This window comes from Canis aureus, chromosome 5 (assembly GCF_053574225.1).
Source record: "Canis aureus isolate CA01 chromosome 5, VMU_Caureus_v.1.0, whole genome shotgun sequence".
NCBI lineage: Eukaryota > Metazoa > Chordata > Mammalia > Carnivora > Canidae > Canis > Canis aureus.
In genome coordinates, this window is record NC_135615.1 from 919,773 (window position 1) to 936,131 (window position 16,359).

General features: G+C 38.5%; 1 protein-coding gene across 13 annotated transcripts in view; it reads left to right on the forward strand.

The window, feature by feature from the left end:
* CCDC7 (coiled-coil domain containing 7) overlaps window positions 1-16,359 on the forward strand; it is a 383,481-nt gene that overhangs the window by 54,235 nt on the left and 312,887 nt on the right. For all 13 annotated transcript variants that reach the window (XM_077896533.1, XM_077896532.1, XM_077896535.1 and 10 more), the window contains exons 8-9: window positions 5,857-5,918; window positions 7,191-7,247. In XM_077896533.1, coding sequence (XP_077752659.1) covers window positions 5,857-5,918; window positions 7,191-7,247 — 119 coding nt within the window. The remainder of the gene's footprint in view (window positions 1-5,856; window positions 5,919-7,190; window positions 7,248-16,359) is intronic.

The window sequence follows — 16,359 nt, forward strand, 5'->3', positions numbered from 1 at the left end:
TTGTTCATAGCCTCACCGACACCTGTTGTTCCTTATGTTGTTGAGTTTAGCCATCCTGACAGGTGTGTGGTGATATCTCGTTGTAGTTTTGATTTGTATTTCCCTGATGCTGAGTGATGTTGAGCATGTTTTTATGTGTCTGTTGGCCTTCTGGATGCCTTCTTTGGAAAAATGTCTGTTCATGTCTTCTGCTGTTTTTTAAATTGGATTATTTGTTTTTTTGTGTGTGTGTTTATTTGTATCAGTTCTTTATATACATTTTGGATGCTAACCCTTTATCAGATATGTCATTTGCAAATATCTTCTCCCATTCCATCAGTTGCCTTTTAGTTTTGTTGATCGTTTCCTTTGCTGTGCAGAAGCTTTGTATTTTGATGTAGTCCCAATAGTTTATTTTTTTATTTTTTAGAGATTTTATTTATTTATTTGAGAGAGAGAGAGAGAGAGAACAAGTGAGAGGAGGAACAGAGGCAGAAGGAGAAGCAGGCCAGATCTCAGGACCCTGAGATCATGACCTGAGCTGAAGGCAGGTGCCTGATTGAGCCACCCAGGTGCCCCTAGTTTATTATTATTTTTTGTTTCCCTTGCCTCAGGAGACATATCTAAGAAGTTTCTATGGCCAATGTCAGAGACATTATTACTGCCTATACTCTCTTCTGAGATTTTTATGGTTTCAGGTCTCATAAAAGCCTTTAATCCATTTTGAATTTATTTTGTGTTTGCTGCAAGAAAGTTGTCCAGTTTCAATTTTTTGCTTGTTACTGTCCAGTTTTCTTGGCACCATTTGTTGAAGAGACTTTTCCCCATTAGATGTTTTTTCCTGCTTTGTTGAAGATTGTTGACCATGTAACTGTGGGTTCATTTCTGGGTTTTCTATTCTTTTCTATTGATCTACATGTCTACTTTTGTGCCAGCATCTTATTTTGGTTACTTTAGCTTTGAGATATAACTTGATGTGTGAATTGTGTTATCTCCACCTTTTATTTTCTTTTTCAAAATTTCTTTGGAAATTCAGGATTATGTGGTTCCATATAAATTTTAGGATTTTTTTGTTCTGACTATGTGAAAAATGCTATTAGTATTTTTAGGGATTGTATTAGATAGGTAGAATGCTTTGGATTGTATAGCTACTTTAGCAATATTTGTTGTTCCAATCTATAGCCATGGAATGTCTTTCTATTTCTTTGTGTTGTTTTCAATTTCTTTTATTAGTGTTTCACAGTTTTCAGAGTATTGGTCTTTCACCTCTTTGGTTAGGTTTATTCCTAGGTATCGTTATTTTTGGTGCAATTATGAATGGTATTGTTTTATTAATTTCCTTTTATGCTGTTTCATTATTAGGCTATAGAAGTGTAACAGATTTCTGCACAGTGATTTTGTTTCCTGTGAGTTTACTGAACTCATTTATCAGCTCTAGCAGTTTTTTGGTGGAGTCTTTAGGGTTTTCTATTTAGAGTGTCATGTCATCTGCAAATAGTGAAAGTTTTAGTTCTTCCTTACCAATTTTGATGCTGTTTATTTCTTTTTGTTGTCTTACTGCTGTGGCAGCTAGGTCTTCCAGTAGTGTGTTGAATAAAACTGGATGCTGATTGGGGCTGGGACCAGATCCATGGTCAAGGCTAGCCACAGGCCGGAATTGGCCTTGTGACCAGGCTTAGGGTCAGAAGATATGACTGAATTAAGGGTGAGGGTAGATTCAGAGCCAGAGACAGCTTTGGGGCTGGGATTAGGGAGGGAGCCCTGCACAGAGCCAGGGTCAGGGCTGAGGCCAGAGTTAGGGTCAGAGCTGAGGCCAGACCCAAGAACAGAGAGCATCAAGACCCAGGAGGGAGACCAGCCTTGGCCTCAACACTGAAGCAGGGTTGAGGACGGGGCCTGGGGCAGCAGCTGTAGTTACACCCTCCTGTGCCCACTTGTGCTTAGTGAGGTTGGAGGCTTGTCAGAAAGCCTTGCCGCAGAGCTGACAGCGGTATGGGGCACACTCCGGAATGCACCTGCAGATGCTGCAGCATTGCAGAGGCCCCACCAAAGGTCTTGGAGACGGGACAGGCACAGGACCGTTTGCCGTGTGGATGCACAGGTTGTACAGCAAACTGGACTCTGGCTGAAGGCCTTGCACCAATGAGGACCGTGGTACGGGCACTTTGCAGCAGCGCCGAGCTCTGGCCGATAGCCTTGTCACATTGCAGGCATGGGAATGGCTGCTAGCCAGCCAATGTGTACTCACAGGTGCTTCAGTGGCTGAGTCCTGCCTGAAGCCCTTGGTGCACACCCAGCACTTGCGCAGGGGACATGCGCAGGTGCTGAGTTAGTAGCAAGCCATGCTGAAGGCCTTGCAGCACCCCCGCGGTGCTGCGGCTTCCTGTGGCTGCAGCGGCCGCAGTGCTTCTGAAGGCTGTCCCACAGGAGGTGTTGGGCCACCAGCCTGTGTGGATGCCTGGATACTGCAGTGCTGGGCCAGTGTGCAGCGGTGGATGAACGACTTACTGCAAGTCAGCGCAGTGTAGCTGGCTTCTCGCTGCAGTCAGACAGGGGCTTCGTGCTGTGTGGGTGCGTCAGGGCTGGGTTGTCCAGAGCTGCGGCAGAAGGCTTGACCCTAATCTGGGCAGAAGTGCTGGAGAGGGCTGGCAGGTGCAGGAGGCACTGGGGGGGTTGGTGGCCAGGACCCTGAATGTAGCAGTGAACCCGGATGAGAGGGGGTCCAGGTCTGGGGCTTCGGTGGGGTGGATGGTGTCATTTTTAGCGTCAAAAACTAGGAGGACAGGGGCATCTGGTTGGCTCAGTTGGTTAAGCATCTGACCTCTGCTTAGGTCATAATCTCAGGGCCCTGGGATCAGTCTTGTCCCGGGCTCCACACTCAGCAGGGGACTCTGCTCCCTTTCCCCTTCTCCCTCAGGCCCCTACCCTTCCACCCCCTCCTCCTGCGTTTTTTCTCTCTCTCTCTCTCTCTCTCTCTCTCAAATGAATAAAGCCTTAAACAGACAAACAAAAAGAACTAGAGAGACAGGGTTGATGATGTCTGGATCAAGGTGCAAACTTGAAGACATGAGGTGGAAATCTTGGAGATGCCAGTCCCAGTCCTGAAATGGAGCAAGCTTCAGCATCAGGTCTTCATTCTCAGAGACAGACTGAAGTTTCAATATAATTTATTTCTGCTCTAATCTTTATTATTTCCTTCTTTCTACTGGTTTTGGGTTTTGTTGTTCTTTTTCTAGCTCCTGTAGATGCAAGGTTAAATTGTTCATTTGAGATTTTTTGGTGGTTGTTGAGGTAGGCTTTTGTTGCTATATACTTGCCCCCCCTTATAACTGTTTTCACAGTATCCCAAAGGTCTTGGATATTGTGCTACAGAGTTTGTTCTGAAAGTGTTCTGGTTGATTTTTGGGGTGTTTAGGATGATTTGATTGTTATCTAGTTGTAGTCATGGGACCAAGTGAGCCTAGGGGTCCTCCTACTCTGCTGTCATCTTCCAACCTCTTCTAGCATAATTCTTAAGGGCCTCAGGATTTTCAGAATGGTAAATGAGCATTGGTTTAGCTTAAAGTCACCATATGCATTAGCCCCCAACCAGAGAATCAGCCTGTTGTTTGAAGCTTTGAAGCCAGGCATTGACTTCTGTCCAGCTATGAAAGTCCTAGGTGGCATTGTCTTTGAATAAAAGACTGTTTTGTCTGCATTAAAAAATCTATCATTTAGTGTAGCCACCTTCATTAATTCTCTTAGCTAGATCTGGATAAGTTGCCACAGCTTCTGCATTAGCACTTGCTGCTTCACCCTGTGCTTCTATGTTATGGAGATGGCTTCTTTTCCTCAAACCTCATGAACCAACCTCTGCTAGCTTCAGACTTTTCTTCTGCAGCTTCCTAACTTCTCTCAGCACTCATAGAAGTGAAGAATTAGGACTTTGCTCTGAATTATGCTTTGGCTTAAGTGAATAACACAACTGGTTTGATCTATCCAGATCAGTAGAAGTTTCTCCATATCAGCAATAAAACTATTTTGCATTCTTATCATTTGTATTCACTGGAGTAGTGCTTTTAATTTCCTTCAAGAACTTTTCCTTTGCATTCATTATTTGGGTAACTGGTGCAAGAGGCCTGGCTTTCAGCCTATGTTTTTTTTTTTTTAAAGATTTTATTTATTCATGAGAGAGAGAGAGAGAGAGAGAGAAGTTGAGACACAGGCAGAGGGAGAAGGCTCCATGCAGGGAGCCTGACGTGGGACTTGATCCCAGGTCTCCAGGATTGCGCCCTGGGCCGAAGGCGATGCTAAACGGCTGAGCCACCTGGGCTGCCCGCCTGTGTTGGTTTTTGATGTGCCTTCCTCACTAAGCTTAATCATTTCTAGTTTTGATTTAAAGTGAGATATGTGAGACTCCTTGTTTAGCTTGAACACTGAGAGGTAATTGTAAAGTTATTAACTGGCCTAATTTCAATATTGTAATGTCTCCAGGAATAGGAAGGCACAAGGAGAGGGAGAGAGATGGGAGGACAGGCTACTTGGTGGAATAGTTAGAGCATACATGACAGTTATTGTTAAGTTTGCTGCCATATATGGGCATGGTTTATGGTACCCCCAAACAATTTTAACCATAACATCAAAGATAGTGATTACAGCAATAACAAATATAATAATAATAATAATAATAATAATAATAATAATAAAGTTTTAAAATATTATGAGAAGTACCAAAATATGATGCAGAGACACAAAGTGAACAGATGCTGTTGGAAAAATGACACCAATAGACTTTTTGTATCTTGGGTTGCCACAAACCAATCTGTAAAAAATATAACCTTTGAAGTGTAGTAAAGTGAAACAATAAAATAATGTACACTTGTACCTTGTAACTTTGTTTATGAATTAGTAATTTATGTGTAAGTCTTCCTGGAAAGACTATTTCCTTAAGATCAGAGCAAGTCACACACATCTACATATTTCTTATCACATGTAAACAGTAAATAAATATGTATAACTTTATGAATTCCTGAATTAAATTAACTCATTTGTTCCCCTATTATTCTACTATATTTGGTATAGTAATCTATCAGAATAAAAGTTTATAGGCATTTTTTGCATTAAATATAAAATCCTTTTATAATGTTAAAATAGAAAGTAATTGGGAGGGACTACTACGTATTATGCACTTATGTCATATCTCCATCTGTCAATGACTAGACGAAAATAATGAAAGGAGTGGCACTTTAATTGGCTCCAATAGGTGCTGCATGACTAGATCCTTGGTTCAGAGGCTCAGATAGACTCACTTGAGCTATTGTGAGGCAAAAAATTAGTTTCAGAAATTAGTTTCAAAAAATATTAAATAGTAGCATCTGAAATTTAAGTGTTTGATGTGTACAGGTATTTTCCTAGTAACTTTACATGTATTGGATCCTTACAACGATCTTACAAGATATGTGCTCTAGTACCCCAATTTTATTAAATGAAGTCAGAGAGATAACTTACCCAAAGTCATATACTTAGTAAGTGGGTAAAACAAATTTTGAGCAGTTTGACTCTAGAACTTGTACTCTTAACAATTACACCATTAAAAGAAATCACATGCTTCTACCCAACTTACTTTTGCTATTTTTTTGTTATTAATATTGTTGTTATACCTAATTATATTCATGGGTTATATAGCAATCATAGAATTACATAGTGTGACTTTTATACTTATTTGCTTGCAATTATACTAATTAATGTATCTTAGTGTCTGAATAAAGGTTAAATAATAGTTTAAATTTTATTTTACAAACTATGTATATGTAGAGCATATATTCTATTTCTTCAATGTAATTTAAACTCTTATTTTTTGATAATAAATAAATGTTGTACTTATTAAAATTTTAACAGGGATAGTGAAAGTTCACCAGAGGCAGTACAAAGTTATGAAGCTGTACAGCAGTTAATTGAAGGTGATAATATCTTATACATGTTTAGCATTTATTGGGTTTTCTATAGTACATTAACATTTTGAGACTTACGGTTTAAAAATTTATAGCCATAAAATTATACAGTAGCAAATTTAAAAAGATATTCAATGGCGAGTTTGATATTTTCAATAAAAGTTCTTATGTTTCAGATTTTGGGAGTTGTACAAAACAAATAAACCTTGGTTGTTAGCTACCATAAAATACATAACTTAGGACAAAAGCACATTATGTATCACTTTTTTTTTAAGATTTTATTTATTCATTCATGAAGAGACACAGAGAGAAAGAAAGGCAGAGATACAGGCAGAGGGAGAAGCAGGCTCCATGCAGGGAGCCCGATGCGGAACTTGATCCCGGGACTCCAGGATCATGCCCTGGACCAAAGGCAGGAGCTAAACCGCTGAGCCACCCAGGGATCCCCTATGCATCACTTTAATATATAGCGAGACACATGATAAAAGTTATGTATAATTTGCAGTGAGTCCACAGATAGCCAATTTGGTCAACCCAAGGAAGTTGGGAAGATTTTATACAACCTTAGTGGATGAATAGGATTTAGTCAAGTGAAGAAGGGAGATATCTGGTATTTTACAAAGAAGATATAGCTGAACAAACAGCATGAAGAGGGAATTACAAGTAGAATGGTATTAGAATTGAAGCTAGTAAGTAGGGATGAGGTAAGAAGAGAGAGCCTCAGCAGAGGGATTAGATTGTGTGCTAAGGAACTTTTTTTTTTTATTTTTCCCCATATATCATAGAGAATCACTGAAGACTTTTTTTGTAGGGAAGGGGCATTGTTGGATTCAATTGTAGACAGATTATTCTGGCCATTTGTAGAAGCTAGATTTGGGGACTAGGAATGGAAGCACTTATCACACCTGTGTGATAAGTGCTTTTATTAGAGTGCAAATAAGAAGAAAAGGGGCAGATTTGAGAAAATTTACTGGGCAAAACTTGGTGATTGGATATGAAAGGAAGGGAGAGTAAATCATAATAACATTAAGGGGATAAGAGAGGAAAAACAAGTCTTGTTGAGAAAATGATGAGTTCATGTCACTTAGTTGCTCTATACATTAATTCAGATGTTACCATTTGTTGTGTGATTGGGAGGATCTCCAGTGTTGGCAGCTCTATTATTTTTTTTAGAATTTTCTTTCTCTTGAATGAGTTATTTAGAAAAAAAAAACTATGAAATTTAAGCTCAATACACATAATTGATATTTGAAACATATGACAAACTTACTATTATTTCAGAATTCATAAAAACCCACTCAACTGAAGAATTTATAGATGTTTCTGCAACTGATCCACGTAAGTTTTTATTTGTCTAAGCATTATTGATGTTAATAACTTCTGTTGAGTGCATTAATTTATATAATCTTATTTAAAGTTATTATTATGGTAGTAACATAGATTACCTGGAGTTTGGAGATAAACAGTTGAGCTGGCTAGCAAGTAAGTACTGAAATTCTTAGCTAGAGCTACATGCTACATAAAACAGATTAATTTTTGAGGAATACCTTGCTATCACTTGGATTGGAAGATTTTTAGTTTTGATTAGAGTATGCTACAGAAATGTTTCATAGGTGCTAGGCCTTTGAGATGAATAGTGATAGATTTAAGAGGTCATTTGTAGGTTTTGTTTCTATGAATTATAGATGATCTTATGTGCATTAATTCCTTGAAAACAGCTGAGTACCTGTCAGCGCATAAATATAAAAAGCTACTAGAACTAGTATGCTAAACTTCTGACTATTTATCAATGTAAAGGAGAAATTACCTTGCTTATGCCTTAGTCCTGGAAAGAATTTTGAAGCAATCATGTAATGTATGCTACAGAATACAATTCAGAGGGATCCCTGGGTGGCTCAGCAGTTTTGGGCCTGACTTTGGCCCAGGGCATGATCCTGGAGTCCCGGGATCAAGTCCCACGTCGGACTGCCTGTGTGAAGCCTGCTTCTCCCGCTGCCTGTGTCTCTGCTTCTCTCTCTCTCTCTCTCTCTTTCTCTCTGTGTCTCTCATGAATAAATAAATAAAATCTTAAAAAAAAAAGAATACAATTCAGAAGTGGAAAATAAGATTTGGTTGGAAATGATTGATGGGAATCCTGTCTTCTTTCAACCTCAGCTTTAAACTCTAATGTTGCCATATTTAAAGCCAAGGGCAGCTTGATGCCACAGCACACCCAAGTTCTGTAGATACCTTTGATCCAAGAGAATCCTGAATGACTAGTTGGATAGAAAGAAATCTAGAGCTGCAGAGTGGATAGTGAAAGTTTCTTTCTACTTCAAGGGAAACCCTCTGCACATCTGTGGAGCTCTCTATCTGTGTAGCTGTCTTCTCTAATACTGTATACTTTGTGAATTCTAGCTGCTTTGGGCTTCCAAAACTCTAAACTTTGTCTCTGCACTCCAGGAGAATAGCAGACTCTGTTTAGATCCCCCTCCTTATGCTGTGGCCTAGAAACCTCAGGAAGGAAGACGGGCTTATCAAAGGGCTCTGTCTGTTCCTTTGTTTCCCTTCTGTCAGAGATGACTGCCTTGCACCTTTTCTTTGACAATGTCTGAATATTGCTTTTTCACATATTTTTGTCCAGATTTTAATTGGCTTATGGTGAAAGAATAATTTTAGTCCCTGGTGCTCCACCATGGACAAAACCAGGGGTCTTTATGCCCACATATAGGCTGATGGAACATGACCTCCTACCAAACCCAAGAGAATAAAATAGAAATATTAGTGATGATTTAAAAATGTTCTTTCTTTTTGTCTGTCACTTTGTCTCTTTCTTCATTCACTCATTTAATTGAGGTATATTTGACATACATTACATTAATTTCAAGTGTATGATATTTGTATATATTGCAAAATGATCATCACAATAAGTCTAGTTAACATCTATCACACCTACAAGAATTTTTTTCTTGTGATGAGAACTTTTAAGATCTACTCTTTTAGCAACTTTCAGATATGCAATACAGCATTATTAACTATAGATGCTGTACATTACATTCCACAACTTATTTATAACAGGGAGTTTATACCTTTTGACCACCTTCACCCATTTTGCCCACCCCACTTCGACCCCCACCTCTGGGAGCTGCTGATCTGTTCTCTGTATCCATGAACTATTTTCTTCCATGGCAGCTGCCTCAGTCCCTGGGCTCCTTTGGTATACATCTACTGATTCATTATTTTTCAGTTTTACTTGTATACACTCTTTTTCTGTCAAAATTATCCTTTTTCATCTTCTCCAGACAAACTTTACTCTCTTCTCCTCCCCTTCTCTAAATTCTATTTTATGCCTTAGTTTCATCAATAAGACAAAAGCTACCTTTGTATTACACTCTGTTTTTATACTACTGTATAATTTTGATGCTGCTTCATTTCATAATTAATGGAATTAATTTTTTACAGCAGTTTTAGGTTTATACAAAAATTGAGCAGAAAGTACAGAGTTCCCATATACCCATTCTCTGCCTCCTACTCCCTACACAAAGTTTTATTAACATTTCGGATTAATGTGCTACATATGTTAAAATTGATGGACCAATATTGATGCAATATTATTAACTAAAGTCCATAGTTTACATAGTTTTCAATCTTTGTGCTGTAGAGTTCTATAGCTTTTGACAAATGTATAATGTCATGTATCCACCATTATAGTATCAACAGAAGAGTTTCATTGTCTTGAATCTCATGTTCTACCAATTTATTATAGGCCCTCCTATGTAGGACCATCCATCTGAGTACTTGGCAATCATTGATCTTTTCAATATCTCTGTTGTATTGCCTTTCCAAAAATGTCATATATTTGGACTCCTACAGTCTTTTACTTAATAATATGTATTTAAGTTCCCTGCTTAATGATTTTTGTGGTTTTATCACTCATTTCTTTTTATTACTAAATAACAATCCACTGTGTAGATGTATCATAGTTTGTTTATCTATTGAAGAACATCTTGGTTACTTCTAAGGTTTTGCAATTACAGAAAAGCTGCTGCAAATTGAGATTTTTCATGTTAACATGTTTTTCCAACTCATTTGGGTAAATACAAGGAGTGCAATTGCTGGATCATATACTAAATGTATGTTTAGTTTTGCAAGAAACTGCCAAACTCTTTTGCAAAGAGTTTCTTTCTTTTTTTTTTTTTGGATCATTTTTTTGCATTTCATATTCTACCAACAATGAGAATGAGAATTCCTGTTGCTCTTTATCTTTGTCAACATTTGGTGTTGTCAGAATTTTGGATTTTAGCCATTTTAAAAGTTGTTTAGTGGTATCTCATTGTTTTAATTTGTAATATTTTTAAAATATGTTTTTGCCTTTTTTGGTGAGGTATTCGTTCAGATATTTTACCCATTTTTAATTGTGTTATTTGCTTTTTATTGTTGAGTTTTAAGTGTTCTTTGTATATTGGATACAAGCCCTTTGTCAGATAATTGCAAAGATTTTCTCTTCATCTATAGTTTCTCTTTTCATTCTCTTACTAGTGTCTTTTGTAGAATGGAACTTCTTAATTTTAATGAAGTTGAAATTATCAGTTTTTAACTTTCTTAGGTTGTGCTTTTGGTATATCTAAAAGTCACCTTCAAACCTAATGAAACCTAGACTTTCTCCTATATTGTCTTCTAGAAGTTTTATATTTTTGCATTTTATATTTAAATCTATGATCCATTTTGAGTTAACTAATTCCCACATCCACTTCCCCTCTGTAAACATCAGTTTGTTCTGTATAGTTAAGGGTCTATTTCTTGTTTTTTTTTTCTCTCTCTCTCTCCCTCGCCCGTGATTGGTTTGTTTCTTAAATTCCACATATAAGTGAAATCATATTTCTCTGTCAGACTTATTTCACTTAGTATAATACTAACTTCATCCATGTCATTGCAAATGGCTGAGAAATATTACATTGTATATATCTCTATTATCTCTACCTACCTACCCACCTACACATCATCTATCAATTTACCACATCATTTCCATTCATCAGTCAATGAACATTTGGGCCCTTTCCATAATTTCACTATTAGTTGATAATCAGGATGCATGTATCACTTTGAATTAGTATTTTTGTATTCCTTGGGTAAATACCTAGTAATGCAATTGCTGGGTCATAGGGTAGTTCTATTTTTAACTTTCTTTTTTTTTAAGATTTTATTTATTTATTCATGAGAGACACAGAGAGAGAGAGGCAGAGACACAGGCAGAGGGAGAAGCAGGCTCCATGTAAGGAGCCCGATGTGGGATTCGATCCCGGGTCTCCAGGATCACGCCCTGGGCTGAAGGCGGCATTAAACTGCTGAGCCACCCTGGCTGCCCTATTTTTAACTTTCTGAGGAACCTCCACACAGTTTTCCAGAGTGGCTGCACCAGTTTGCATTCCCACCAACAGTGTAAGAGGATTCCCTTTCTCCATATACTCGCCAACATCTGTTGTTTCCTGTGGTGTTCATTTTAGCTGTTCTGACAGGTGTAAGGTGATCTCTCATTGTAGTTTTGATTTGCATTTCCCCAATGATGAGTGATGCTGATTGTTTTTATGTGTCTGTTGCCTGTCTGAATATCTTCTTTGGAAAAATATCTATTCACATCTTCTACCCCCTTGTTAGCTGGATTGTTTTATTTTGGGTGTTGAGTTTTATAAGTTCTTTCTTTTTTTATTTTGGATACTAACCCCTTATCAGATATGTCATTTGCGAATATCTTCTCCCATTTCAAAGATTGCCTTTTAGTTTTGTTAATTGTTTCCTTAACTGTGCAGAAGCTCTTTTTTTTAATAATTTATTTTTTATTGGTGTTCAATTTGCCAACATACAGAATAACACCCAGTGCTCATCCCGTCAAGTGCCCCCCCAGTGCCTGTCATGCAATCACCCCCACCCCCTGCCCTCCTACCCTTCCACCACCCCTAGTTCGTTTCCCAGAGTTAGGAGTCTTCCATATTCTGTCTCCCTTTCTGATATTTCCTACCAATTTCTTCTCCCATCCCTTCTATTCCCTTTCACTATTATTTATATTCCCCAAATGAATGAAAACATATAATGTTTGTCCTTCTCTGATTGACTCATTTCACTCAACATAATACCCTCCAGTTCCATCCACATCGAAGCAAATGGTGGGTATTTGTCATTTCTAATGGCTGAGTAATATTCCATTGTATACATAGACCACATCTTCTTTATCCATCCATCTTTTGATGGACACCGAGGCTCCTTCCACAGTTTGGCTATTGTGGACATTGCTGCTAGAAACATCGGGGTGCAGGTGACCCGGCGTTTCACTGCATCTGAATCTTTGGGGTAAATCCCCAGCAGTGCAATTGCTGGGTCGTAGGGCAGATCTATTTTTAACTCTTTGAGGAACCTCCACACAGTTTTCCAGAGTGGCTGCACCAGTTCACAATCCCACCAACAGTGCAAGACGGTTCCCCTTTCTCCGCATCCTCTCCAACATTTGTGGTTTCCTGTCTTGTTAATTTTCCCCATTCTCACTGGTGTGAGGTGGTATCTCATTGTGGTTTTGATTTGTATTTCCCTGATGGCAAGTGATGCAGAGCGTTTCCTAATGTGCTTGTTGGCCCTGTTGATGTCTTCCTCTGTGAGATTTCTGCTCATGTCTTTTGCCCATTTCATGATTGGATTGTTTGTTTCTTTGGTGTTGAGTTTAATAAGTTCTTTATAGATCTTGGAAACTAGCCCTTTATCTGATACGTCATTTGCAAATATCTTCTTCCATTCTGTAGGTTGTCTTTTAGTTTTGTAGACTGTATCCTTTGCTGTGCAAAAGCTTCTTATCTTGATGAAATCCCAATAGTTCATTTTTGCTTTTGTTTCTTTTGCCTTCGTGGATGGATCTTACAAGAAGTTACTGTGGCCAAGTTCAAAAAGGGTGTTGCCTGTGTTCTCCTCTAGGATTTTGATGGAATCTTGTCTCACATCTAGATTTTTCATCCATTTTGAGTTTATCTTTGTGTATGGTGCAAGAAAGTGGTCTAGTTTCATTCTTCTGCATGTGGATGTCCAATTTTCCCAGCACCATTTATTGAAGAGGCTGTCTTTTTTCCAGTGGATAGTCTTTACTCCTTTGTCAAATATTAGTTGACCATAAAGTTGAGGGTCCACTTCTGGATTCTCTATTCTGTTCCATTGATCTATGTGTCTGCTTTTGTGCCAGTACCACACTGTCTTGATGACCACAGCTTTTTAGTACAACCTGAAATCTGGCATTGTGATGCCCCCAGATATGGTTTTCTTTTTTTACAGTCCCCTGGCTATTCAGGGTCTTTTCTGATTCCACACAAATCTTAAAATAATTTGTTCTAACTCTCTGAAGAAAGTCCATTGTATTGATAGGGATTGCATTAAACGTGTAAATTGCCCTGGATAACATTAATATTTTCACAATATTAATTGTTCCAATCCATGAGCATGGAATATTTTTCCATCTCTTTGTGTCTTCCTCAATTTCTTCCAGAAGTGTTCTGTAGTTTTTAGGGTATAGATCCTTTACCTCTTTGGTTAGGTTTATTCCTAGGTATCTTATGCTTTTGGGTGCAATTGTAATGGGATTGAAATTTCTCTTTCCTCAGTGTCATTGTTAGTGTATAGAAATGCCACTGACTTCTGGGCATTGATTTTGTATCCTGCCACACTGCCAAATTGCTGTATGAGTTCTAGCAATCTTGGGGTGGAGACTTTTGGGTTTTCTATGTAGAGTATCATGTCATCGGCGAAGAGGGAGAGTTTGACTTCTTTGCCAATTTCAATTCCTTTTATTTCATTTTGTTGCCTGATTGCTGAGGCTAGGACTTCCAGGACTATGTTGAATAGCAGTGGTGAGAGTGGACATCCCTGTCTTGTTCCTGATCTTAGGGGAAAGGCTCCCAGTGCTTCCCCATTGAGAATGATATTTGCTGTGGGCTTTTCATAGATGGCTTTTAAAATGTTGAGGAATATTCCCTCTATCCCTACACTCTGAAGAGTTTTGATCAGGAATGGATGCTGTGCTTTGTCAAATGCTTTCTCTGCATCTCTTGAGAGAATCATATAGTTCTTGTTTTTTCTCTAGCTGATATGATGAATCACATTGATTGTTTTACAAGTGTTGAACCAATCCTGCATCCCAGGGATAAATCCTACTTGGTCATGGTGAATAATCTTCTTAATGTACTGTTGGATCCTATTGGATAGTATCTTGTTGAGAATTTTTGCATCTGTGTTCATCAGGGATATTGTTCTTAATTTTCCTTTTTGGTGGAGTCTTTGTCTGGTTTTGGAATTAAGGTGATACTGGCCTCATAGGACGAGTTTGGAAGTATTCCATCTCTTTCTATCCTTCAGAACAGCTTTAGTAGAATAGGTATGGTTTCTTCTTTAAACGTTTGATAGAATTCCCCTGGGAAGCCATCTGGCCCTGGACTTTTGTGTCTTGGGAGGTTTTTGATGACTGCTTCAATTTCCTCCCTGGTTATTGGCCTATTCAAGTTTTCTATTTCTTCCAGTTCCAATTTTGGTAGTTTGTGGCTTTCCAGAAATGTGTCCATTTCTTCTAGATTGCCTAATTTATTGGCGCATAGTTAGTTGTTCATTATATGCTTTTAAAATCGTTTGTATTTCCTTGGTGTTGGTAGTGATCTCTCCTTTCTCATTCATGATTTTATTAATTTGAGTCTTCCTTCTCTTCTTTTTAATAAGGCTGGCTGATGGTTTATCTATCTTATTAATTCTTTCAAAGAACCATCTCTCCTGGTTTTGTTGATCTGTTCCACAGTTTTTCTGGTCTCTATTTCATTGAGTTCTGCTCGAATCTTTATTAACTCTCTTCTTTTCTGGGTGTAGGATCTATTTGCTGTTTTTTCCTCTAGCTCCTTTAGGTGTAAGTTTAGCTTTGTATTTGAGTTCTTTCCAGTTTTTGGATGGCTGCTTGTATCGCAATGTATTTCCCCCTCAGGACCGCTTTTGCTGTATCCCAAAGATTTTGAATGGTTGTATCTTCATTCTCATTAGTTTCCGTGAATCTTTTTACATCTTCCTTAATTTCCTGGTTGACCCTTTCATCTTTTAGCAGGATGGTCCTTAACCTCCACGTGCTTGAAATCCTTCTAAACTTCTTGTTGTGATTTAGTTCTAATTTCAAGGCATTATGGTCTGAGAATATGCAGGGGACGATCCCAATCTTTTGGTATCAGTTAAAACCTGATTTGTGACCCAGTATGTGGTCTATTCTGGAGAAAGTTCCATGTGCACTTGAGAAGAATGTGTATTTAGTTGTGTTTGGAGGTAAAGTTCTGTAGATATGTGTGAAATCCATCTGGTCCAGTGTATCATTTAAAGGTCTTGTTTCTTTGGAGATGTTGTGCTTAGAAGACCTGTCATTTGTAGAAAGTGCTACATTCAAGTCACCAAGTATAATTGTATTATTATCTAAGTATGTCTTAACTTTGGTTATTAATTGATATATTTGGCAGCTCCCATATTCGGTGCATATATATTGATGATTGTTGATTCCTCTTGTTGGATAGATCCTTTAAGTATGATATAGTGTCCCTCTTCATCTCTCACTACAGTCTTTGAGGTAAATTTTAGTTTATCTGATGTAAGGATGGCTACCCCTGCTTTCTTTTGAGAACCATTTAAATGGTAAATGGTTATGCAACCTTTATTTTGTATTGCATCTCATTTAACTGACTTTTAATTTCTGCCTGATTAGATCTAAATTCTGCAGTCATGCAGTCTCTTGAATCCTTTATGCTTTTTTTCTAGAGCCACCAGTAGCTTTATAATAGTGCTTCTGAATTGGCTTTCTGACATTTAATTGTAATCCAGACTTTGTAACTGTGGGAGAGAGGACTGGTTCTGATTCTTTATTTTGAGGTGAAGTTTTCCTTCTAGTCATTTTGCTCAGTGCAGTGTAGCCAAAAACAAGTTGTATTGGGAAAAGGCGCAAAAGACAGAAGAGAAAGAAGAAAAGAAAAAGAAAAGAAAAGAAAAGAAAGAAAAAGAGAAGAAAAAAGAAAAAAAGGCGGGGGCGAAGCAAACAAATCAAAAAACAAAAAACAAGGGGGAGTATCCTCTGATCTGTAAACTGTAAATCCCTTGACTTCCCCTGGAACTTTCCAGTGCTGCTTGGTAAATAATTTGTTTTTCCCCTGTTGGTGTAGCTGGTCTTCTGGGGGAGGGGCCTGCTGTGCTGATTTTCAGGTGTTAGCACTTGGGGGAGCTGCTCAGCCCCCTGCCTGGTGCAGGGCTCAGTGAAAGATGTTTAAGCTGTTTATCCTGTGAGGCCACTGTGAGGCTCAGTGGGGGTTGTTTACCCTGTGAGGCCCCAGGAGGAACAACCACAGTGGCGGCGGCCAGCTCTGGAGCCCTGGAGTCAGCCCCCATAGTAACTACAGAGCTGTCAGTCTGCGGGAGCCTGGATGCTCTG